This window comes from Phlebotomus argentipes, unplaced genomic scaffold (genome assembly GCF_947086385.1).
Source record: "Phlebotomus argentipes unplaced genomic scaffold, Phlebotomus argentipes genome assembly contig_15, whole genome shotgun sequence".
NCBI classification, from domain to species: domain Eukaryota; kingdom Metazoa; phylum Arthropoda; class Insecta; order Diptera; family Psychodidae; genus Phlebotomus; species Phlebotomus argentipes.
The window spans coordinates 2,716,816-2,742,676 of record NW_026776181.1 but is presented as its reverse complement, the minus strand read 5'-3'; the positions used below and the strand labels follow the sequence as shown (position 1 = coordinate 2,742,676).

Here is a 25,861-nt window from a genome sequence, read left to right as displayed (position 1 = left end):
AATAGTATGACTAAATACTTAAAACAAATTATATGAAAAATTTTGTGAGTGTGATTGGAAATATTATAAATAAATGTAATTTATAAGTATGTAATGGTATATTTTTGACTGATGATATTGCTGAGTTATTATTTCAATCTGTACAAAATGGACGTTAATTGATGATGAAAAATACTTTATTAAATTATATATTTGTGTAATGGAAGTCCTGTGGCAAGAAGTTGACATGCTGAGCTTGCGCGGAAAGATGAATTCCAAAAAAAATATAGAAACGAGTAACAAGAACAACCGAAAATGCAAATTATTAGGTGAAAAACTAAAGAGAAAGAAAAACTTAACGGAAACCATAAATTAACAGAGATATTTTTGTTAAAATCTCTAGTATATTTTTAATAGTATGAATTAATCAAATAAAATTGAGAGACAATTTTCATCTATTATTTTTTCACATAATCTCATACTGAAAGTGGTGAAAATGAGGAAAGATTTTTTAAAAAGAAGAAAAAAAAGTAAAATATCGCAAATATATAATTTAATTAAAAATGTGATAGTGATCGTGTGAAATCTTGAGTGAAAGATTATAAAAAAAAAATTATATTAAAGTATATAAAACACTGATAATGGCAACGTATCTTAAAGAACAAGACAAGGACGAGGTGTAAAACTTTGAAAATAAAGGTGGAGACTAAATAATAAAATTGTAGATGGCGAAATATGAAAAATGTGAGCATTACAAGGGCCTGTTTCCATTCTATTCCATTCACTGCCCAGAAGAAAAAACACAAGAAAATATTAACTGTGGAAATTATGCTAAAAATTCAATGCCCATTGATGAACAGACACCAAAACAAATTACTATATTAGAATGTGTGCAAGAATCGAAGATAGAAATTTGTATAAAAGTTTCTCACAGTTCATTATAAAAAGATGAATAAAAAAAAACTGAGGTGAGGTGTAGTAGAAGAAATAAGGTGGAAGAAGTATTGGGGAGTAATTAAATGATGATAAATTAACAAGATGAATAAAGAAATGATATATTTAGTCATTAAACTGATGAAAATTCTAGTGGTTAGGCTGAGGAATAACTGTGAAGGCACTCTCAGAGCACGGAAAAATGGTTTTGCATTGAGTTTTCATTAATGCAAAAGTATTTTGTAATGAAATAAATGTCTCTCAGTGTGTTATCACGCCAGATATCGAGGATTGTGACAGTAAGAAATTGATCCAAAGAGAAGAAATTGTGAGGAGATGCATGAGAAATCTCTTGAAGTCTAAAAACGCAGATGGATTAAATCACTGATTGATGATTTTTAGACAGTAACAGATGAGATAAATTCGTTATATTGATAATAAACAATAAATTGAAGCCTCGTATATAAGTGTTAAATACATTAAAACAAGAAGAAGAAAACAAGAAATCGATTGTACGCTACTGCATCTTTAGTCTTTAACAAATAATGAAGAATAAAATGAAAGAATACTTGTATATTAGTGTTGCGTAATTAGTATTGTTAAAAAAAAACATTAAATATATTAGGAACTATTGAAAAAGAACTCTATTTAAAATGAACCTACACAAAACCACACACCTTCATACCAAAAGAAAAAAAAACTTTCAAAAAGTATATTTGAATTTCATGAGCGTTAGATGATAAATTTCGGTTAAACGATTTAGAGGTTATATGAATATTGAAAATATATAAGATTATTTAAGAGGAACTATTTAGGTTAAATGTATATTTACTTGTTTCGCAATATCTGAGTTTTTCATAAACATATTTATCACTTTGACGAATTGATCGAGAAGCCCTTTGTGACATATTAAATATGATTCCTTTCGTAGGCGAAAAAATTGATACCCAAATATGCTTGAGTCGTCAGTTGTTTGATGAATAATAAATATTGTTCAAAAGAATTTTAAACAATCTTTTTCTTCAATTACACACATCATTTTATTGTTTTCTTTTTAAGATAAAATCTTAATAGAAACCCACCTCTTTACGATTTCTAAGCGATTGATATATTTACAAAAACTCTGGAGTTTATTTTTGAAAAAATTTTCGGTGTCTAAACACCATAAAAAAAATAGTTTTTCTCTTGTATTTTGATTGTGTTTCACTAAAATGGCGATAGAATTTTTTCCAATAAGTGCAAATTTTGAGATGAAAAAATAAATCATTGAATTCTTAGTGAGTATAATAATTATGAAAAGAAAAATGCGGTGGCGTACATAAAAAATAGAGCTTAGGCATTGTAGTTATGTATATTTGAAATAAAAGAAAAAAAATTATGTATGAAATGCGCAGATAAAATTTTAAATTAAACATAAAAAGATTATAAAAAGTGAAAGTATAATTATTTAAATAAAAATAATAAATTTAACTAATTGATAGAATGAAAAAAAATCACAGTGGATGAAAGATCTGTTAGCAATTAATAAGAAAAAAAGTGGAGAATCTGGAAGAGAAAACAAAATTGATAAACACTCACACGTAAGAGGTGGTGAAGAGGAACTATAAATACTACTTACTGAAAAGTGAATTATTAATTGAGAAGGAAGAAGAAAACAATAAACATTTAATTATCATTCTCGTTGAAAAAGAATACATTATAGTTATAAATGCGTCATTGAGTATGTTAAATGAAATTATTTAACTAATTTATAAAATGAATTTAAAATGATGAAAATCACACACGAAAACACCAGCAGGGTAGTGCTTCTCGCAGTTAAGGGAATTGCATGGCTTTTCCGCACTGCAAGACAAAAGGTCAGTCTAGTGATGAATACGCTCCAATTGTATGTACGAAGACACTTTTGACACAATTTTTGCAAAGAATCCATTCATTGAAACGAAGTAAAAGAAATATTGGATGAATTTAACCAAAAAAAAACATCACAGATGAAAAAAGTAATCATTTATAAAAACAGAGATGGAAAAACATGTAATAATGTGTAATGCTAAATGTCAGTTAAGTTACATGGAAAGTGAAGAAGGAAAAATGATGAAAAATACATAAAATATAAGCAAGTAAAATTTAAAGAAAATTATTATAAAAGAAATTATAGGTAATGAAATAAAATGATAAAACACAAAAGTCTTTTCCTTTGCATTGTCTTGCAGTAATTTGACGTTTGATTCCCTGATTTGTCGACAAACAGGAAGAATGTGATGGAAAGTCATGTCGTATTTAATAATTGAATAATATAAATGGAATTTAACAAAGGGTGAGCTTTCGTCTTTCCTCAGAAAATTTATGACAATTGATTAGTCATGAAATATTTCTCATGCTATTCACTGTCCGTTAGGAAACACAATTAATAGGATTGTTCAGGAGATCGAGGACAAAGGTAGAGTTAACAATTGCATTAAAATCTTGTGTAAATCGTGAATGTTGAGCCGTAAAAATTTCGAGACAGTGCGATAAGACGAAATATATTCTCCAACACAGTCCACCTTAAAATCAGTCTTAACTCTGTCATCGCGAAATAAACATCAGAAATTGGACATTCTAATCACTTGAGAAATGGCGTCGAACAACGTCACGGCGGATTACGTGAAGAGTAACAGTGAAAGCTCAAAGGGAAACCAAGTGAAACTTACTAACAATACTGAATCCAGACAGGAAGTGACAGAGCCAGTCTGTGTGAAGAAACACGTAATTATGCTTGTTCGTTGAATGTACTTTTGTAATAAGTAAAATGCATTTTGTTGTAGATTCCAAAAGTGTTCAACATTATCAAGGCTCCGACTGTTTGTCCTCCTGGACAGCGAGCTGATAAATTAGGCAATTGCCGACCGATATTCTAAGAACCACCAATTATTGCAGTGCTAAAAATATTTCACAAATTTTCTATGACGTCTCAATAAAATGACAAGAAAATTCACTTTCCGTGTTGCCTCACCCAATGAGGTGTGATTTGTTTGCGATATTTTGTTGCTCCTCTGTTTTGGTTCACCTTATCAGATTATCAATGATGGTTTCTTGGGAATGTGCTTAACATTCACGCTAAAAGCATTTCAAATATTCAGCCTTTTATCCATTATGAGCCGGAAATAGGACTACCGAAAGAGCGGAAAATATTTAATGCCCAGGTCGCCATAGTTGGTAACCTTATCATGCTCTGCCTTTATCAATGAGCGATCGTCGAAGGTGTCGAGATAAAAAACCACAATAAAACAAAGCGCTGGCAAACGATACTCTCACAGTTGATCAAAGGAATTGGCAAAGAAGAGAAGTTGTCATAAAGTTAAAGTGTTTCAAAGAGTCTTCAAAGTTTGACAATGGATACTTCCAAGCAGAATCTAACGCCACCCTCAATAGTGGGCTTCTCTGCAGCTGCGTTTTCTGTGCCCGCGAACACCACGAAAATGGTGAGTTTTTATGTGACTTCTAGTGACAATCCTTGGAATTTTAATGGCAAAAGAGATAAACTGAGTTCTTATCGCATTTTCCTATCTCGATTTTCGCAGCAAAAAGTCAAGCCCAACAACGTGATCAAGTCCCCAAAAGTTTGCGAGCCTGGATACCGCCTGAACACACGCGGTGAATGCAAACCGATCTTTTGAGATCACACGAAGCAGAAGTCTTCACACTTTCCTGACAGAGCCCACATGAGCTGCCCTTCCAGACAATAATACTGCGCTATTTTTTCCCATTCAAATTTTCTGCGAGTTTGAACAAACCGACAAAGCGAATCTTTTATCTTTAGGAGCGATAAGTACAGTGGAAAATAAAAGAAATGAACCTGTTAGACTCTAACGGTTAGAGATAAGATTTAGGCATGCTGTCTGTACATTATATAATCTCACTTGTCATTGACACGCAAAAATTGCAATAAATTGCATGTTAAACAAAATTAATGCCGTGTTTCTCACATCGATTCTGTCACATTTTCCCCATTGAATATGATTGATAGTCGCAGGAATGATAATAAACTCATCAGGGATTACCGTACAACTTGAAAATCCACTACTTCGTAAATTAGATTGTGCGGGAAAAACTGCGAGGCAAAATGTCACGAGAGTGAAATAAATGGCAATAAAGTAAGTATTTCTTTGAAAATATGCGCTGTAGAATATGTTTATTGCTGTCTCAATTATTTTATTGAACTTTTATCTGTATAATGTTGAATCTTGAAGCGCAAAAATCTTACTTTTTCTAGTCAAGAAGAAATTTAACCTAGATGCAGGCGATTCTTGAGTATCTTATCTCTTCTTATCACTCTCTTGGCATGAATGGTTGGTTTGATACTCTGTATCTATGATATCCAACTGTGCGATTCACTATCTTAATAGGGCACTAAATTACTGGATGAGGAAGCAGAAATTCCTTACAATTACGCGTGTTATCATTTCTGAAGTAGTTTTAGAATGCATGTGAGTAAAAGTGTTGTAAAACATCTATCTGACTACTGTAGGATTGCCCTGAATTGCGATTATTACTATCAATGTGAGATATGAATATGAAAGCTGAACAAAGTACATATGAAAAGAGATTCAATCAAGAATTTACGAGATAAGAAGAACAGGCGCTACTAAAGCCTGTTAATTTGCATTGAAAACCTTATGTAATAATATTTAATTATAATTATTAATCTCTCAATTACTCTCGATTGATTAATAAGAATTATAAGTACACTTAATTGAGAAACTTTGATAAGCTTTTCGAAAGTCACTCAATGGAATTGAGAAATCTCTTCTCCCAGTAATCAATAACCCTTTATTGAAAGAACTTCTCTACAAATATATGTACATATGTAGGTAATATTTCGGATAAATATTACTTGCTGGAGTCTCAAGTATCAAGGTACAACGGTATTCTTGTGATTAAAACAGGTGAGAAAGTGCAGATTAACCATATAATTTTATCATTCCTCGACGAATGGCGACCGTCGCTATCTGCTGGTCTACCACATGTCTCTGCAGACGCCGGTGTGGTCTATGAGTTGTCCCTCCGGACAAACAAGCGGTGCTTCAATAACGTTGACCTGCAAGAACAACACGCAAATGAATTTCGCAGCACATTTGGTCTAGTGAAATGGCCATAATCCTCCATTCTTTGCGCGATAAAGCACCGACAGAGCGTGTTAATCCTTGCGGAGGATTTAGATAGCATAAGCCATCACTTGTGCGGTGTTATTTGGCAGTTTTCTGGCGAAATTCACCGGAAAATTTCCCTATTAATGAGAGATTCTTCAAACTTACTTGATTTTTTGAACCCCAATGATCCGTTCCGCTGATTTCGACTGGACCTTCCTCAACTGGTGGAGTCTCTTCGGGAGTCTCCAGCTCTCCTGGGATGTCCTCCAAGTGCTCCTCTGAAGACACTGGCAACGCTCTCGCGATCGCGAAAATGCCCAGGAGGACGGCAAAAATCCACAATATCTTCATTTTCTTCTCAGCCAATTAACCAATCACCAGTTCGCTAAAGAAAATACCTCGCTCTGAACGAATTTAATGAGAACTGCCACAAGACTGGATTAAGGTACCCAATGGGCGATGGTATTTATAAACTTGTTTGGATCTTTTGAAAAATCCCTGCAAATGATAAGCGCGAAATCGCGATCTTATCAAAGCTTCTATCTGGCTTTGCCAGCCCATCTTCTCTGATCAAAAGAGGCGTCACACTTGAGCGTTTCATTCACCTGATTCATGATGTTCTTTCAAATTAAATATAAAGCATGAGTATGACGCAGCTTTGCCGCATTTTGATTCCTGCACGAGCGCATATTGTGAAATTGTGACGAAGCTAAAGCGCGAGACTTAAAATTCTTCGGGAAGAGGTTTCTAGCACGCGATAGGATTTACTTTTGGGGGCACTTTTGAAGCCACACAATAAATTTTCGGTTATAAAATCATGTTCTAATCATTGTATAATGTGTGGTTTCTCACCAACTGAAGGTGAATTCTTTGTTTGCCGAGTGAAACATTCGTAATAACTTCTTTTGCTCAATTGGAAAATTGCTCACAATCATATTACAATTGAGTTGAGAAATGTATGGCGAGATTTATCGTGTTTTTAGCTCACAGAGGATGAAAACAGATTCAAACAGACTTATCAAGTGATTAATTTCACAATGATTTACACCCTTTTCACAAGATTTCACCGTCAATTGCAGAGACAATTTCATTTGTCAGGTTTTCATCAGATGCATTTTGATAAAAATCTTGCCATTCTGTGCATCGCATGTGGTGCTTATTGCGGGGAAAAAATGCTCCTAAACCCTGAACATGCCAATCACTAAATGACCGGATGTCGCTGAACTTATGAGCTTAACAAAGTAAATTCACTTGAGCATCACAATAGTTTCTTTTTGCGCTCTCAAATCCTCAGTCTCTCTTGCTACGCGATCACGAACAGACACTCTCTCGCACTCATCCTCGCGTATGTCATGAAGATCTGGGTTGACCTGAAGGTCCTGCTTATGGCGAGCTGCCTGCTGGCGGCGCTCCACGGCGCCGCAGCCAAGCGCTCGGGCATCGGCAGACGAGCAAAGTCCTCCAGTGGCAGATCGCACTCCGGGAGATCTAACCAGCAGCATCACTACGCGCCTCAGCCTGCCCCCAAGCCTGCGGCCCCGCCGAAGCCTGCGGAGGCGCCCAAGAGTGCGTCAAACCTCGCTGCAGCACCAAAACCGCCGGCGCCTAAACCCGCGGCTCCGGCTGCGAATCAGCAGCCCATTGGATGGAATGTGGGCAGCAATGCCAGGCAGAATCCAGGCGCGCCCGCCGGACCTCCGCCTCCCTATCCGGGAGCCAGTCACTACTATCCAGGCAGTGAGTGCTTTCAATCGAGGATTAAAGTGATGTGTCTGAATCAGTGATGATTAAGAATCCGGACTGAAATGTGCTAAAATGGCTAAAATAATGTTCAGTATTCGGAGATTCATAAAAGCAGCGCAACCTTATAATGTGCAATTCATTATGCGTCAAAGTGCATTTACACATATGTAATTAGCTTGGAGACCGTGAAAGTGTCTAGTCAGTTTCATTAACAAACGATGTGGTTATTATTTACAGTAAAATGTTTGCGTTTTCCTCTAACATGTCCGATAGAATTAATCGCTAATGAATGGATCTGAAACATTTCGATCAATTCCTCTTAAAGAAATCAGATCTTTCAGTTTTGAAGACCTGAGTTTTAAAAATAATAAGAAATGTACAGCTAAAATATGCCCCAAATTTGGCAAAATTGTGGAGTTGGAATTAAGTGATTTTATAATTAACATCGATTCTCTTCATTTAATGTTAGACGAATTTAAAATATTTGGTCAAAGCGGTCAAAGCTGTTCCATTCTCTTAGTAAAACTTTGCGGCTTTACACAATGTTAAACGGAAAAGTAACAATTTGTTGATTGTTCTTAATTTGAACTTGCACAAAAAGTGATTTAGGAAAATTCCCAATCTTCCAAGTCATTGCGAATTGGATATTTCCTCATCATTCACTTCATGAAAGTATGAATGGAAAAAGCGCGTGATTTTCATACATAATAACTTGAAAATGTTCCTAGGAAAAGCACTTTTGGTGCATCAAATTCGATGATTTGGGCTTTTTCTCACACGACTTTCTTCTCAATTCTTTCATGTGTTCTCGACACGAGAAGTCGGAGGAGCGCCACCAGCTTATTCCCCGCGAAATGCTCACCCACCATCGTACTCCTCCCTCGGTCACGGCCAGGGGTATCCGCATCAGAGCTACTCGCCTTATCAGCAGCAACACGCGCCGCAAATGTCCCATGCCGCGGATTCGTCCAAGTTCTACGGCTTGGGCGCAACGAACTTCGGTCCATCTCACGGCCACAATCCTTACATGTCGTCTGGATACGGAGGATATGGCGGACAGATGGGAAATCCCTATGCGATGGGAGGAATGGGAGGAATGGGCGGACATGGATACTATCCAGGAGCCGCTGCGGGCTTCGGAGGGATGGGCGCGGCTCCGATGATGGGAGGTGGACTGTACGGAGGCTATCAGAAGCCCAAGTCTTCACTCTTCAGTCTGTCTAACATACTGACGGGTGTGGCGCTCTATGGAACGGTAAGGAGTCTCAGTGGAGGCGGATGGGGCGGCGGTTACGGCGGTTATGGCGGCGGATACGGTCAAGGCCCGAGGGAAGTGCACATCTACGATCATCGGGAGCGTGGAAAGGATGCGGCTGAGAGTACGGCTATTCAGCAAGCTGTGGGATTGCCGGGTACTGCCAATGTCACCTACACTGCGAGCACTCCGACTCCTCTGGCGCCTTATCCGGTCACTGGTCAGACTGCTCCTGCGGAAGCGCCTCCTGAAGTCGTTGAAGACTACACTCTGCCACCCTTGCCGGCTGACAGTGAACCAAAGATCTACTTCGGCTATGGATTTGCCTATGGATATGGAGATTACTCTGTGGATTCAGACAACTCCTCCTCATCCTCCGCTTCCAGTGCATCCGAGGAGAAGACTGAAGCCAACACCGATCAGGACATATTGACAGTGACTTTCTTCTCCGAAGAGGATCTAATGACGGAATCAACAGACACAAGTACTTCCCAGGGAAGCCAAGAGAGCTCGTAGGGAAGATTTAACCAGAGAGATTTTTTGTACCTTGAAAACCCCTTCTTTTCACCTAAAATTTTTCATACAAGATGTAACGAACAGTGTAAAAAGATTAAAATTTAACTTGTGGTAAGATTTTCTCGTACATTTTGCCACTGTTTATGATCCACACACTTCCATTCTTGCCCTCTTGCATCACTTTCACCGCTGCTTTTCCCACGACCGACGGATTCTGGGGAGGATATTCAGTTTTCCCGCCAATTTCCGGCTCTTGGTAAAGTTTGAAACTGTATTCTGGCATAGAGACTCTGTCCAGAAGCCGGGATTCCGTTGTGCCAGGGCAGAGAGTTAGCAATTTCACGCCCAGATTCTCTCGTCTGTGTGCCACTGAACGCGTGAAGGCGATGACTCCGTGCTTTGTCGTGCTGTAGATTGGGACCGAACTGAAGGGCGACAAGCCAGCCACTGAAGCGACATTCAGAACAATTCCACCTTTACCTCTGCCATTATCAAGTCTCATGTGTTCAATGGCCAGGAGACTTGATCCAATGATTCCACTCAGATTCACATCCACAACTTTCCGGTAGTCGTTCTCATTGAAAATTCCCGCGCTGTTCACCACGATGTCTAAGCTTTCGGAGCTTTCTGTGAATGTTTCATAGCATTGCTTGAGGTCTTCGAGCGACGTCACGTCCACGGGGAAGTATTTGATGGTGGTTTCTCTGTATTTGTTCGTCCAATCAGTCACAATCTGTGGCTTATCAGAGTGCAAATCCACAGCTGCCAAGCGTTTTACGCCACTCTTCAGGAGCTCCTCACAAATTGCTCTGCCAATTGCTCCAGCTGCTCCAGTAACTAAAGCCACTTTGTGCACAAAACTCATCTCGTAGAAATCACTCTTGAAGAGGGTTTTTAGCAATACAATCGACAACGCAGACTTGAATTTGATTACAAATGCCAGAGAAGTGCGGTCAAAACAAGAAAGCAGGAGAGAGATTAGATTAGAAAAAGTTGTTTATTCAAGATTTTATTTACATGGAGATTTGTGAGCTTTTTATGATATATGTATGTATTCAAAATATCGGGTCTGCGACATGAGCTTCAGAGAGTTCGCCTCGGTCCACAATCCAAACGCTTCCATTCGCAGCCTCTTTTATGATTTTCACAGCGGCTTTTCCAATTTCACAAGGACTGAAAGCACAAAACGAAGAAGAGTTAGTTTTGAAGAAGGAAAAGACAAGAGTTTTTATGACAAACTTCTGCGCTTGTTGCTTTGGGAATCTGTCCAGAAATCCTTGGACTTCCTCTGCACTGCTCATGAAGAAGAATTCGGGCTTTGCAGATTGATCGTACATTTGCGATTGTGTTGCTCCTGGACAAATGGTCAAGAACTTGATGCCGAGCTTCTCACGCTTGAAAGCCACTGCTCGCGTATAGGCAATCACGCCTTGCTTGGTCGCGGAGTAAGTTGGAGTGCAGCTCAGTGTTGTTAAGCCAGCAATTGAGGCGATGTTAATGACACATCCACCTTTTCCTCTGCCCGTGCTGACATTCATGTGATCGATCGCCAGACGAGTGGATCCAATGACACCGTTGAGGTTCACATTCACCACCGCGTGATACTGACTCTCGTTAAAGATTCCGGCACAGTTCACGACAATGTCCAGACTCGGGATGACTTTGGTGAACTCTTCGTAGCACTTCTCAATCTCGTCATGCGACGCCACGTCAACTTGGTAGTATCTCACGGAAACGTCCTCAAATTCTCTCCTCAAATCACCCACAATCTTCGGCTCCTGAGGATGAAGATCGACAATCGCTAAATTCTTCACGCCATGCTTGAGAAACTCCCTGCAAATAGCATGACCAATTCCACCAGTGGCGCCAGTAATTAAAGCACTCTTATTCACAAGAGACATTTCCACGCACATTTTGCTGAGCTTCGTTTCCGATCAACTGTTCAACCGCAACTGAGTTGCAGCGCAAGAAAAAACTCTTATTAAAAGATAATTTTACCTTCAGCGATCTTAACAAACAGTGCGGAAAGATTGCGACTTTTTATAGTATAAATAAGTCTTGATTATAATAATTAACGATAAGACCTTGATTTCTATTGGAAATGAAATGAAATAAATGATTGATTTGCAATAACTTAAGAAACCACGAAGATCTCTAGTTTGTTTAGACGTGAAGCTGTGATAATAATAGTATTGATAGTAAATACTGGCCCAAGGGAAAGAGACAAGTCAGAATATAATCCTTAAACTGTATTTTAATATTCATACAAAACACATCATTACTGCTCATTAAACAGCTAATTATTTACAAAGTAGAATCCAATCAGTGAAACACTACTCTTGTCCATCATAGCTCTCGACCTCGTGGATCTCTCTTGACGCTGATCACTTCTGACGCCGCTTTAATTGCTCGTATGCGACGAAGTGCGAGTGGAAGTTGACGATTTACCCGAGAACTGCCTTCTCCAGAATCGCATTCAGTGACAAGGGCGTCCAATTGTTCAGGTTGCCGTCGCTCATCATAATCACAGATCTGTCGATGTAGCAGAACATCTTGCCGATCCTGTACACCTGCTTGCCCATCTCGCGCCTGCCCGGCATCGGCGCGAAGATGATGCCGCGCTCCGAGCACTTCTGCAGCACCAGCTCCTTGAACTCCATCGCCACCGGCGGCTGCAGCTGCAAATCAAGCAGCGACGGCGGCACGACGGGCGGCCCCAAAAGATCTATCGTCGGCATGGCCGTTTCGATGCCCATCATGGGGATTGGCGTGGCCGTGGCGCGGTGCATAATCTCCAGCGCGCGTCGGAAGTGCTCCTTGATCACCGTCTGCTGCAGCACACTGTCCGACAGCATGTTCTTCCAGCCGCTGTACCAGCGCGTCACTTGGTCCAGATTCGGCGACTGATTCAGCCAGATCACGAGCGTCTGCATCCACTTGGGGAAGAAGTATTTGTCCAGCAGCTGCGCCATCGCCACAGCACTCAGCAGCTCGTGCCACTCCCACACCTGATTCCAGGGTTCTGCAAGAACAGGAAAAAATGCGGATTAGCAACATGTCGTAAGTCAAATCGCAGTGAGATCAGAAAATTTGCTGAGACAAAATCACTAAATTGAACATTGAAAATGAAAGCAAAGAAAAATTCCGCTGAAACTTCGGAGGAAGAGACCGAATACAAGAAAATTCGCGTCACCAGACGCAAGGAGAAGAACAAGACCATCGAGGAGGATGGAAAAGGAGGCTACATTGTCCGGGAATATACCATCAAATACAAGGTTTCTTTTATAACTCCCAAAACCAAGAGACTTCAACCGAGATCCAAGAAGAATGTTACCAAGAAAAAATAAACTCACCCAAATCTTGTTGCAGAGGATTCACTATGTAGTCCGCCAGCACCGTTTGCAGCTTCGGCAGGATGCTCTTCAGCAGAAAAGCTTGCATGTCGCCATCCGGGAAGACGCCTTTCCATGGCAGCAGCATCGCTCGCGCCGATCGATCATGTGGCGTCCAGGAAATCAGAGCGCTGGCGAGTTTCTCTCTGATTGTCGCGTAGACAGACTCCTCCATTTTGGCGCCCAAGAGACCTGTCCAGGGATGAATCCAGGCGTGGATGGGCAGAGTGTCCGTCAGCGGATCCCAGGCTTCGACACCAGACTGCAGACGAGGCATCACAATCTGCTCGAGGACGCTGTCCAGGACCCAGGAAGGGAAGAGCGGCGCCCACGCGTCCAGCAGAGCGACCATCGGCTGATGGAGTCTTGGATCCCACTGACCAGCCGCTTGGCGGATGGAAGGAACCACTCCTGACCACACCAACGCCGAGTAGGGATTGAACACGTTCCGCGTTTCACTCGAGTGCACCTCTAGAATGCCCTTCCACCGCTTGATGAGATCTGTGTGTCGCGTGGGCTCCTCCAAAGGCTTCCAGGCTTTCAGGTGATTCGCTACGAGTGGCGCTATGACGCCGGACGCCAAGTCACACAGCCCAAACTCACGATACTCGCCGGGAAAGTCCATTTGCAGGGTGAGGAAACAGCGCTCAGCCTCATTCAGGCTCAACTCCTCGTCCGGATCGACGAGTCTCTCCACGAGATCCACGACTCTCGCCAGCGTGTCGATGTGATTCTCCTCCAGATCGACAATCTTGCGCATGTTCTCCTGGTCGTGCTGCAGCGTCTTCTCCCTCTCGTTGGCCGCACGCTGGCTCTTGTCAATCCGGATGATGTCCTGTTCGCAGAGATCCACAATCAGGCTGAGATTGTGCATGAGTTCGGGTAGAGTGAAGTTCTCTGTTTTCTTCGTCGACTTCGGATCGTACAGTGTCTCGTCGGCTGCCTTAGTCTGCGCCAGGGCGTGATATCCACTGAGGACTCTCTTCTCCGGACCAGTCATGTCGATGACCGTGACATTGCCCAACTTACTGGACAATCTGTCGATAAAGGGCCCCTTTTTGCCCTTCTCAATCACATCCTGAGCGCTCTTGTACACATACTTCAGCTTCGTCGTCTTCGCCGTCTCGTCGCGGCGCCACTGGCTTAGCTTCTCCTTAAAATCGCGCTCCTCTTTCTCATCCTCGTCGATTTTCTTCACTGGCTTCTGGTCGGCCAGTGTGGCAGCCTTTTCCGGTCCGTAAGCGCCAATCGCGCCTCTGCCCTTGCGCACGTGCGCCTGTACGGGAGTTGAGATGCCCTGGAGGCTCTTGCCCAAGCCCTTCCCCGGCTGGTAGCCCATCTGCAGCAGCAGCTTGGCGCCGATGCCTTTCGTGTGCTGCTCCCACTTTCCAACACTCCCGGAAAGTTGGCTCTGCCCAGTGCGTCGGAAGCCTGCAGTGGCCTGGATGGAAGGCGCCTCACCGTCCGACTCGCTTGATGTGCCATCGTACTTTCGGGAGGAAAAACTAGGTCTGGCATCATCTTCATCGTCCTCTTCCTCAGACTTTGCCTCCTTCTTCTCCTTCTTGCCAGACTGTTGAACGCCGCCGGCGACAAAGTTGACTGGGGCAGAGTAATCCTTGGCTCTGCCCTTCCGCGAAAAATCCTCAGCTCCCTCATTGTCACTATCATCAGCCCACATGCCTGGAAAGGAGGACAATTGAGAACACCGCAAAACGTTTGACTTCTTCAACTTACCATAAATCTGCTGGTTCTTTGTCAACCTCCGCCTTCTGTTTGGATTGAACTCATTGTTCAAGTCATAGTCGGTGATCTCAAACTTCTCGTACTCGTTATCACTCATTTTCACCGGGAAACTCCAAGAAAACAGCCCAGAAAATCGTCGTTCAAAAAATTTGTTTACTGTCCAGGCGTCAACTGAGGCACAGCACAGCTGAGCAGAAGATCTTCCACGTCTTCAGCGCCATCTGCTGAGACGAAGTGTTTCGGGTTCCACTCACGGAGCGGCGCCAGTGCGGCCGCTTGACAGTCGGAAAAGTGAAGAAGAAGAAGAGCGAGTGAGAAAGTTTTTTAATTGCAAAGTGCACGTGTTTTTCCCACTTTCCACGGCGACTCTTTCCCGCTCTGCATGGGCGTCTCTTCCCTCTGAGTGGACACAGTCACGGGGGCCACCATGGTGCAGGTAATGTCCGGACGGGCGTGAAATGAGTGCGATTTGATGTGTCCGCGAGGCGCTCCAGTGGCGGCTTGGCGGGTGAAAAATTGCGGAAAAGAAGTGAAATGGGTGCATTTCCTGGCTCTCCCGTGGTGAGGTGTCTTCCTGGGGAGGCAGCGGACGCTGTGGGCGGCAGCTGGGGCGCGCGGAGGGCGGAATGCGGTGGTTTTGGTGCTCCCGGACGCCCAGAGTGCGGCTGGGATGGGCGCAAGGAATCAGAGAGCAGCGGCGAATTTCGGTGGAAAAACTCCCCGGCTGGCTGGGGTGGGCAGTGAGAGCGACAGGGAGAGACTGAGAGAGAGAGAGAGAGTGAGTGGCCGGGGAAAAAAGGCCAGAGGAAGAGAAGTCAATGATGAAAAAATGGTTATTGATTTTAGTGACGGTTTTGCTCGTTGCAACATTTTTCTCGTGTGTGCCTTTTTTTCCTCTGTTGATTCTCCACCCCGCGCGGCGTCCGGCGCCCGCCGCCCCCCGCAGAGCGTCCGGGAATCGCCGAGCTCTCGCTATTTTTGGGATTGACGGCCGCGCGCGCGATTCCAGCGGGGGTTTGGCAGCTCTCCGCCACCCCGCTTTTTTGATGCAGGACGCGCCACGCAGGTGCTTTTTTTCGGCGCTGGCCGGGAGGCGATTGGCCACCACCCCCACGGCCGCCCAGCATCGAATGCAGATGAATAATTTCCTGGGGTTCGCGCACGGATTTCAATCATGAGTCGCGTTCGATTGTCCTCTCTTTCTCTCTCCGTCGCTTTTTTCGCCAACCCGTTTTTGTTTGTGGCGCTTTATTTTTGCCCTCGCTTTTCGGGACGCGACCAATTGGCAGGGCGAGACAGATCGCGGAATATTCCCCAGACTCACGCCGGAGCGCCCCGTCGATGGCCTTTTTCCCGGGCCTCATTTCTATTGACACTTGGGGGCGATTGTGATTAGCCGAATTGGCCGAGAGCAATAATTCTCGACGCGGGGACGAAAAGAATGGATTTGGTATTTAAAATTTAAATAGCAAACAGGGTGGCATTTAACCCTTAGACGACGGGAAGCTTCAGATCGGGTTTGGAGCATTTAATTTTGAAGAATTCAATTAAATAAATGCACTCCAATTGACGGAAAGAGTCAATCGTCTGCTAAGGAAATCCATTATTCTTGTCCTTGATCTTCTTAGGCGACTTTTACGTTCGTAGAAGCATGAAAGAGAGTTATTCAAGTGAGATTTGCTCTGCAACAAGCAGAGAAAGCGCTTTTTATAATTCCCATTGGAATTGAAAGCAAAATTTGTCATTATTTCTTCTCAAACGTTCAACATTTTACAGAACATTAGTTTTATCAGGAAAAGTTTTGGTCCAAAAGATTTGCTAATTAAATCGTTTTGTTAAGCATCTTTAACCTTACCAAAGCTTTAAATGTTGAGTAAAGTCTCAAGCTTCTTGTTGAGATAAGAAATGTTTTGCGAGGCAAGAAAGCCTCAATCAGATTACATTCTGTATGTTTGAACGGTTTCAGCGGTGTTTTTTTTTCTTGCGCGTGCAGAGCTTTACCAATTCTTCTCGTTGTTCGCAGGCGCTGGACGACTGCGATGTGGGCCAGGATCTGCCGCAGGCCATGCAGCTGCTGGGCGAGATGAACAATCACGTGAAGCAAGTGTCTGACCTGGTCGAGAACATGCTGCAGAAGGTGAAGAGCGGCGAGATGTCGACGGAGTACGGGCTGAGCTTCCTCGAGATAAAGTACCACATGCTGCTCACATACTTGATCAATCTCACTTACGTGGTTCTCCGCAAGTGTTCAGGTATGCTCTGTTGGCGGTGCTTTTGTGTGGGGATTGCAGTGGTTGACCTGATTTGCTCTTGCAGGACAAACAATCGAGAATGATCCCTCAATTGACCGCCTTATCGAGATACGGACGGTGCTGGAGAAGATCCGTCCGATTGACCACAAGCTGCGGTATCAGATAGACAAGCTGGTGAAGACGGCGCAGAACACGCCGGCGTCGGGCACGCTGAGGGCGAATCTGGGCCTGGCGGCGACGCCGCTGCCCGAGGAGAGCGCCCAGACGCACGAGTCGGAGGACAGCGACGACGAGGCGGAGGAGGAGTCGAATCGAAAGCGCCCAACGAAGGCCGGCTCGAGTGCGGGCTTGTATGTGCCGCCGAAGCACATGCCAATGTACTATGAGGAGGACGAGAGCAAGGCTGAGCGCAGCAGGAAGCAGCTGGAGCGCGCCAAGAAGCGCTCCATTGGCATGTCCATCATTGAGGACCTGAAGGAGGAGTATCTGGACACGCCGGTGGAGATTTCGGGCACGTCGAAGGCGCAGCAGATGTTCTCGCGGGCGCAGAAGGAGAAGGAGGAGTTCGAGGAAACATATCTCACGCGTTTGCCGGTGACCAAGGCGGAGAAGCATCGCCAGAGGAGACTCACGACGCTCGGTAGAGTTGGCTTCTTTGCTCTCTTTCTTGTTGGGACTCTTGGCTGAAGTCTGTTTCTGTTTTCAGGCACTTTGGGTGATGAATTGACCAGATTTGGCGATGCTGACGGCGCTGGATCGTCCAAGAAGTCCGGGAAGCGCAAGCGAAGAGGCGCACCGAAGAAGAAAGGTGGCAAAAAGAGGAAGATTAAGTAAAGAGAGGCTTCCGAACTTTGAGAATTGCTTCCATGATTTTCTATAACCAAACCAACACACATTTCCTTTTTATGGTGTTTTCTTTTTTTTAGTATAAGAAGAAGTGTTGAGATTATGTTTATGTTTTGCCTTATGGATAATTTTTCTTTATTTTTAATTTAGGATTAAAGTTTTGTTAAGATATTTTCTTTAAGACATTGGTTTTCTTTTGCATTTTGTTAGATTTCTCTGTTGTGTTTCGCATTTGTTATCAAAAGGATTGCTTTTGTTTTAACGTGTAGAATTGAATGTGGTTTAAATCGCCTTCACAACCATACTTAAGTGGAAGATTATGACGAGGGGGGAGAAGAAGTTATTGAGATAGTGTATAAAAATAGCAGACAATGCGTGAGCCTTTAAAATATGTGTTGGTTGTCCTCTGATTTATCAAACGAGAATAAGATTGAAAAGTGGCGCGATAGAGAAAGAAACAAGCACAAAAAAACGATATAGAAGAAAAAGAAACAGTCAAAAAGAATGGATAATTAAGTAAATAGACTCACAGTTGCCTTCATACAATAAAAAAAAGAGAGAAAACATAATGAGAAAAACAATAAAATATGCAAAAACATTGATTTCCTACTCCCGCCCAAAGTAAACTACAACAAAGAATGACGCTCAGATAAGATTTTGTATATAAATCAATGTTACATTTTATGAATTTGTTATAAAAGAAGATGATGAAGACTATGGAGATATTCATAAACAAGAAATAGCAAATAAATGGCACGCCAATCTTATTCCAGCGCAAAGGAGGACAACTTCATAAACTTTTCCTATACAGTTAATATAACGTCCAATAGTTGAAAGAGAACCGCATTTGAGAATAGTGAAAAACTTGTTTATCATTTCACTTTACCCAAGAATTGAAACTCGCTAGAGAATGCTCAAAACTCCATCTTTTCGCACACATTCGTTCGCATTCAATTACAAAAAAAGAAGCTCTTTTGGAAAGATTTTTTCGGATTCAAAAATCGAGATGTGTAAAATTGTGTAAAAAAAAATGTCGGAAATTTACGAGATATTTTGAAAATTTAAGGACTTTAAGGAATTTTGGCTAAGAAATTGAAGAAAAAAAAGATGATAAAATTACCATAAAATATTCCAATGATTGTGTGTCTGTAGATTTGGAAAGGAGAGAGAAAGAGAGAGAGAGAGAGAAAGAAAGAAGAATTATTAAATAAGAATCTAAACACTTAGTAATCAACAGAGATGTCCAAGTTATATTGATATTCAATTTACTAGTAATATTTATTCTTACGCAATTAAATGAGAAGAAGAAAGAAAAGCATTAGTTTGTATGCCAAAAAAAAGGATATTTTTAAAATCACACATTTGATGAATATAAACTAATTTTGCTCCAATCAATAAATAAATCAAACAACCAAGATTGTTTAGTCGGAAAAATCTTGGAGAAAAAAATGATTAAATAAACTAATGATAAAAAAAATATGTTTGAAAAATAATAATCGAATTGCTTCAGAAGATTGATGATAAAAAGAAGACTTGAACACTTTTTTATGATCTCTGATTTCATTGGCAAAGGAACAAATTATATTAAATGAATTCGGGGAGGGAAATTGAGGAAGAAAATATATACTCAGAATTTTGCTCAAGAACTATGAAAACTCTCGCATGGAAATTACATTTAACATCTCGCGAGAGAATTTCGACAATTTTACAGTCACTGAGAATTTATTAATAAGCTTTCTAATATGATAAATTCTAATTTGTTGAATGAAATTGAAGAAAAAAACGGTACTATGAATAATACTTGCAACTATGATTCCTGGTGATACACACTGACTTTATTGATTATGAATAGGATTCTTGTAGATTTCTTTTTTTTACTGACAGTGCCATAGAAAATGTCTTCGGAAATTTATCTCAGTTTGCGCACATTTTGTTTAACTGCATTTGTGTTATTTTTGCGTATTAACTAAAATCAAGACTAAAATGTTTTCTTGTAAACCCATTTTTCTGTTTTTTTGCACTTCTGTTAACACGATTGTTTAGGTTGTATTTTTGATTTGATTTTCTTTAAAATAAAAGAAAAAAAACTATGGCGCTTTGGAGTGTAAAACGAGAGAAGAATTAAAGACGCTAAAAAGTGCATATTTACACCTTAAATATTGCCTTCAAGTTTTACATGAATTAATTGTAATAAAGAAAAGTGAAGAAGGGAAAGTGAATACATTGAAAATAAAGGATAAAAAAAAAGAAAAGAAACCCACAAAAAGATAAGTAAAGCCAGAGGAGGAAAAGGAAACTCATCAACCAACACAAATGAAATAGAAACAGTTACTATTAAATATAAAGGAAAAAATGGAAGAATGGAAAACAAATTAAACTAATTATTAGTTATTGAAAAGCTAAAGGATAAAAGAAGAACTTTTAAAGAAATAAATAGGCAATTGTATTGTTTTTGATCATATATTTAAAACAATATTTACAAGAGAAAATAATGTGGTGATATTATTATTAAATGAGATGAAAAATGCTAAATGAAATAACTATTATTAATTTTAAGGGTTATTGTTTCAGACTTTTTCAGAACAACACCAAAAAAAAAAGAAAGATGAAAAATACAATAGCAAAAAAATGGATGAAAAAAATATCATGCAAATCATGAGATGAAGGAAAGAAAAACAAAACACTTTGAGAATGAAAATCTTTTGGGGTATCTTTGGAGCAAAATTCGAGCACAAGTTTTTTGGCAAAATTAAAAATTTGATGAAAGAAAAATTCAAAATTTGACAAATATAAAAATGAGACAAAAAAGTATGAGTGAAAAATGAAAAGTAAATCATGAATTATATCTCGAGCTTGAAATATTAAGAAAAAAAAAGAATGGAGGAGGAGAAAGAAAACCAAGTATTAATAAGTAAATTAAACTTATATCTTAGGTATATTGAGAAATACTTATAATTTCGTCAATAGTCTTTTGTAATCGTATCGATAATATCAACTTTGCGTTGTGTGTCTTTTGATTAAGTGATGTATTTTTGAACTCCAAAAAGTTTGGCAAGAATTTTAGACGTGTAAAACTCTTAATTGTAATGTTTGTGTAATTTTTGTAAGACCTTCTCTTGAAGCTGTACGTGAAAATTGTGCGATATAATACTTAAATGATAATCCCAATTGCATTGCAGCGCAAGAGAAGCGTTTAATTGCGTTCTATTGAGTCTTTTGGAGAAGAAACAAATAAAAAAAATGATGTGGAGTCAAAATTCTAAAAAGAAGAAAAAAAATACAGTAAAGAAAAGTCAGTCAATTTTGCGATATATATTCGATATATTTCATTAATCTGATAAAGTCGGGAAATTGACTCGTAAAACAGGCAAATTGATTGACTTTTGAGTGGAAGATATTTTATGTACTTTATTCTCCTTTCGCTCTACTTTAGAGATCCTTCAATTATATAATTTGAAAGTTCTCCTTCGGGAGGAGAAGAAGAAATTTAATACAACACATATTCAATAATAACCCAAGATGTCTTTTCATTTTTATTCACTCCTTCGGCGCCAGCGAAGACAAAGTTTGCAACGCTGAAATACCGTCATAAAAATGCTTATTGAATGGCGGGGAATTCCACAGAAAAATTATGTGAGTTCAATTTATTAGGGGCGCGCGCGATATGAAGAAAAAGTTGGCGAAAAGTGTGGGAAAAGAAGTCCTTTCACTTTTGCACGAGAGTTTTCTGATGTTTATAGAAGTCTCAAAATTACTCGAATGTCAGCGCGAAAGTTTTGTTATTGTCATTTACTTTTCTCGAAATTACTCGCGAGAGAGTGCAATTATAATTCCCGATTGTACATATGCAATTTAATTTCTCCCCATTGTGACGCTCCTTGGGTGAAAAGTGCCTGAAACTTTCTTCGTTTCCGGCATGTTCAAATGAAAATTCGTTATGTCATTTCCTGTAATATTTCCCGCGCGCGTCTCTCCGCCCCGGGAAAGTGATAAAAAGAGAAGTTAAAACTGCCGCCCCAAATGGCTTTTCTTCACGTGTCTCACGAGACTTTCACATGGCAGAGAGAGAGAGAATTCCGCCAGCGCAGAGTTGGCGCCAAGTAATATCACTTCCCATTCCCAGTGGCGCTTCTGCGGGCTTTGTCAAAATACATCTAATCACTTCCCTATTTATCTCAATACGTCTCATTCGCCACATTCTGCCGAACTCCACATCTCGCCGCTCCTATATTTTGTCTTCCTCTCGGCGGCAAAAGAAACTCGCCCCCGCACTTTCCACCCGCCATTTCCTCCACTTTTCCGCACTGAGATGATATATGAACAGTCATTTGACAAGATTTTTATACCGCATCCCACTCCTTGATTTCCTTTCTTATGAACGCTTCACGCAGAATTTCCTAGTCGCTCCAACAGAGTTGCTCACAACTTGGGCTAGATCATGTGAATTGATTAAAATTCACTCTCAGTTTATTCCTCAATTCTTCAATCTCTCATCGACTTGCGAGTAGAAATCAAGTATGAAATATCTTGAACGAATTCAAGAACTCTGAATTACTCCATAAACACAACTTTTCGTCACTTTTTCACGCTTATTCCTCGCTCCAATCTCTCATCTGCGAGAGCGTCAACTCTGATCGGGATCCATGCAGTAAATGTTTGTTATGAAAGGGGCGAGAGACTGGCGTGGTGTGGGTGGAAAATCATCAAGACGGAAACTACCAATAAAATATTTCCGATTTCTTCGTCTTTTGATATCGAGCACAATCGCAAAATCTCTTGGTAGCATTTTTTCCTCTCTCTCCCTCGCCGAGCTTTCCTCCGCCGTCATCCCATTCATCGCCGTAATTATTCAAGCAATTTATGAAAGTTTCCACCACAATCCCGGAACTGGGCGATGGGAGGAGAGGAGAAAAAATCCAATCAATTCGATGTGGCAGAATAAAGAAATTAATATTAATGTGGTGCAATTTATGAATTCTCGTGGACGACATTTATGGCATATTGTATATCAAAATTGCAGGAATTTACGAGGACCATCTGAGCAGGAAGAGTTCGAGGTGGGAACAGGGAAAAGGTCTCCTTTTTTTCTCCGTATATAACGTGATTTACAAGGAGGGATAATCTTCCATTTTTTCACGCGGGATTTCTTGTGGATCAATACGAATTCGCATCTGACATGAGATATTGTCTTTTATTGCTGCCAGAGCTTTCGAGAAGCTTCGCGCTGAAAATTTGCAGAAGGTATGATTCCAAATTGTGTTTCACAGCTGAATTCAATACGCAATTTGTAATACTTCAATGACTCCATGGCGTTTCCTTCACCACCGGCATTTGCGGGCTGGGGGGGAAAAGTGCAATTCTGCTGTGGCGCACAAAGAAGAAGCCGAGCAGGAGCGCAACGTGAAATCAAAAGATTTCATTTTATTACCATGAAAGGCTGAGGGTGGGCGCGAGAGTGGGTGGGACATTAAGAGTGGCGGTGAAAAATAGGATTTTTAGAAACTAGCATTACGCCGGCGAGTGAAAAAGTTGAACAATGACGACTTGGCCATTTGGAGTCATAAATTTAATTCTGAAATAAAAGGGACTCTCGGATCTTCGCTTTTTCGGGCTCCGCCAGCATTTCTTTGCAGCCAAAGGCGTGGGCGGAGGGACTCTTGAGACGAATTAAGGTGCGACGACGATGGGAAAAGTTTCTCTCTCTCGAGGTGTGCCACACTCTGGAATCTGCACAGTGTTGAATCATCAATTTTAGAATATCGTCCCCAGGGATAATGCTAAGGATGTTTTTGCCGCTAAACCCGCTCCAACTTTGAGTTTACTTTGCCACTCAAGTGCCAGCGGTGAAGGAGGTGTGATGGCCTGAAAGAACTCCATACTATTTATCATGGAATTATTAAAGCACCACTGAGTATTTTCACGTCTCACCGAGAGACTTTTCCGCTCATAAGTCTCATATCTGCACAATTATTCATTCTTCCTGACGCTCTCCCAGATAAGCTCACGCTGAAGGACGTCAATGAGTCGGGCTGGGCCGCATGCAGCTCCGCACAAACTTCCTTTTCTCCTGACATTTCATCGACTTAAGAGAGCGTGAGTAACTCTTAATTAACTAGCAAACTAATAACGAATTCTTCTATGCATTTGACGATGCAATTTTTTTCCTCCACGTGAAAAGCTCTAAACATATTTACAAGTTTTAAAAAACAACATTCTTCTCTTTGTGAAAACTTCGCCGTCAGTATTTGAGATGAATTACCCTTATGCTCGCAAGTGAAATAGATTCTACAAGTTCTATAAATACAAGACGAAGAGGGAAGAGCGTGAGGAGGAAAAATTGTGAAAATATGTGAGAAAATATTTGCGAAAATGGAAACTTTTCGCTGAGATCTCGTGTGTGCAAAATGAGGTTACACACAAGCGTTTATTTGAGCTCTTCGAACTGTCATGCGGGGGTGGCAAACGAGCAGCCAGAAGAAGTCGAAACTGGGACGTATTTTTATCATTCTCTCCCTCATTCTTTGCATGATGTCTCCGAGGAAAATTGTGAATATAACTTTTCTCCGCACATGTGAAATCGTAGAAGGCAAAATTCATTTCTTTTTGCATATAGCAAAAGTTGAGCTTTCTGCTTTGAAGGGAGAATAATGGAGCATTCTTATTTTGCCAGGAAAAGGAGATATGAAGTCGTAACGAGAAGATTTATTAGCATTCAAATCAAAGATAGGGAAAGAGCCTAAGATAGAGACTTTATGCATCAGTACGGAGTATTTTTTAATCGCAAAATGTCTCAAATTCACAGTCTCTGGAATGTTGGTTTGTTGGTTTCTTATGCAACTGCATTTTTGCTCAAAACTTCTCTGAGCCTGGGAAAGAATAGCTCAATTTCTTAGAGCTAACATAACAAGGCTGTAATTCAAAAATTTCCCATCTATTCGTCCCAACAAACTTTCAGTTGAATTGTGCGAGTTCACAATGAAATTTTTCATCTCTTCAAACTCCCAAACTTCCTGTGTCGTTTTCTGGGCGGCGCTGGAAGGTTGAGAAAAAAGAAGTGGGTGGGAAAGTGCACTCACGAGGAAGTTGGTGAGTTACGGAGGACAGATCTGTGCCAAATACCACATCCACCCGCTCCTGCGGGTCCGCAAAATCGAAATCCAAATGGCGTCATTCCAAGAATAGGGAAGTTCTGTAAATGGTTAACATTCCGCCTAGGAGTGACTCTTCAACTTCCCAGAATGGATTGGAACGGTCCTGAGAATTTAATAAGTTTAATGGAAATTAAAACTTCCATATGCTTTAGTCGCAATTTACTTTACCATTGTTGAAATCTCTAAAATTGTGAGAGAAATTGTCAGTTTTTGCATCGCTTTTCAACTCAATGCATCCGTTTTTATTTGCTCTCTGTCTAATTAAGAAAATGGAAAAAGTGTTTGTCCAAAAAACTTGTATGTCTCTGGGGAAAATTCAATAATCACACTGAGAACATTGTTATTCATCCTCCACACAAAGTCTCCCAATTCAATAGTTCAACAAATCACTGTGTGATTTTCTCAATCGCGTGCCAGAAAGTGTTCGGCGGAAAGTTTGCGCCCGAAGAGGCGTATAAATGGTGAAATTAAATAAATCTCGCAATGGCAAAAGTGCAAAAGATTGAAAATTGCAAATTTCATCACACAATTCCGTGCCCATGAATGATGTCGCTCAGTTGTGATTATGCTGCCCGAAAAAGCTCCCAAAAGTAATTCGTGGAGTATTTTGCAAGGAGATACGACCCTTTTCTGGCTTCTGTTGCTGATTTATGCGTAAAGTTTTGCGAACAGAATGACTTTTGCACTGCCTCTTTGCCGAGGGATACGGAAATGGATTTTTGCCACACACACACACACTCACACTTCACCCAAAAATCCCATCGAAAATTCCCTCTCTCGCTCTCTCGGGGTGGAAATATTTCAATATGACACTCAAAGTATAGTTTTCTTCGTCACATTGCTGTTATGCATAAAATTTTGCCAAGTACGTGATCTCAGGGAGGGAATTTTTCAACTTTCAAAAAGGATTTTCAGCCAG

At 40.9% G+C, this 25,861-nt stretch overlaps 4 protein-coding genes across 4 annotated transcripts; 1 reads left to right on the top strand and 3 right to left on the bottom strand.

Moving 5' to 3' along the window:
• Positions 1-9,649: 9,649 nt before the first annotated feature.
• LOC132263528 (alcohol dehydrogenase 1-like) lies at positions 9,650-10,420 on the bottom strand. The gene has a single exon (XM_059763322.1). It carries the CDS (start codon positions 10,418-10,420, stop codon positions 9,650-9,652), a length of 771 nt encoding a protein of 256 aa, XP_059619305.1.
• A 131-nt stretch (positions 10,421-10,551) lies between these two features.
• Positions 10,552-11,570, bottom strand: LOC132262750 (15-hydroxyprostaglandin dehydrogenase [NAD(+)]-like). Its single transcript, XM_059762155.1, has 2 exons — positions 10,795-11,570; positions 10,552-10,728 (listed from the first exon to the last, which is right to left on the bottom strand). The coding sequence occupies exons 1-2, from the start codon at positions 11,466-11,468 to the stop codon at positions 10,611-10,613; spliced, it is 792 nt and encodes a 263-aa protein (XP_059618138.1). The 5' UTR covers positions 11,469-11,570; the 3' UTR covers positions 10,552-10,610.
• A 198-nt stretch (positions 11,571-11,768) lies between these two features.
• On the bottom strand, positions 11,769-14,860 carry LOC132262749 (septin-interacting protein 1). The gene is made up of 3 exons (XM_059762154.1): positions 14,685-14,860; positions 12,909-14,630; positions 11,769-12,577 (listed from the first exon to the last, which is right to left on the bottom strand). The coding sequence occupies exons 1-3, from the start codon at positions 14,788-14,790 to the stop codon at positions 12,000-12,002; spliced, it is 2,406 nt and encodes an 801-aa protein (XP_059618137.1). The 5' UTR covers positions 14,791-14,860; the 3' UTR covers positions 11,769-11,999.
• Positions 14,861-14,977: 117 nt separating this feature from the next.
• LOC132261435 (neuroguidin) lies at positions 14,978-20,395 on the top strand. Its single transcript, XM_059760249.1, has 4 exons — positions 14,978-15,129; positions 16,717-16,945; positions 17,010-17,585; positions 17,652-20,395. The coding sequence occupies exons 1-4, from the start codon at positions 15,121-15,123 to the stop codon at positions 17,777-17,779; spliced, it is 942 nt and encodes a 313-aa protein (XP_059616232.1). The 5' UTR covers positions 14,978-15,120; the 3' UTR covers positions 17,780-20,395.
• Positions 20,396-25,861: the final 5,466 nt, after the last annotated feature.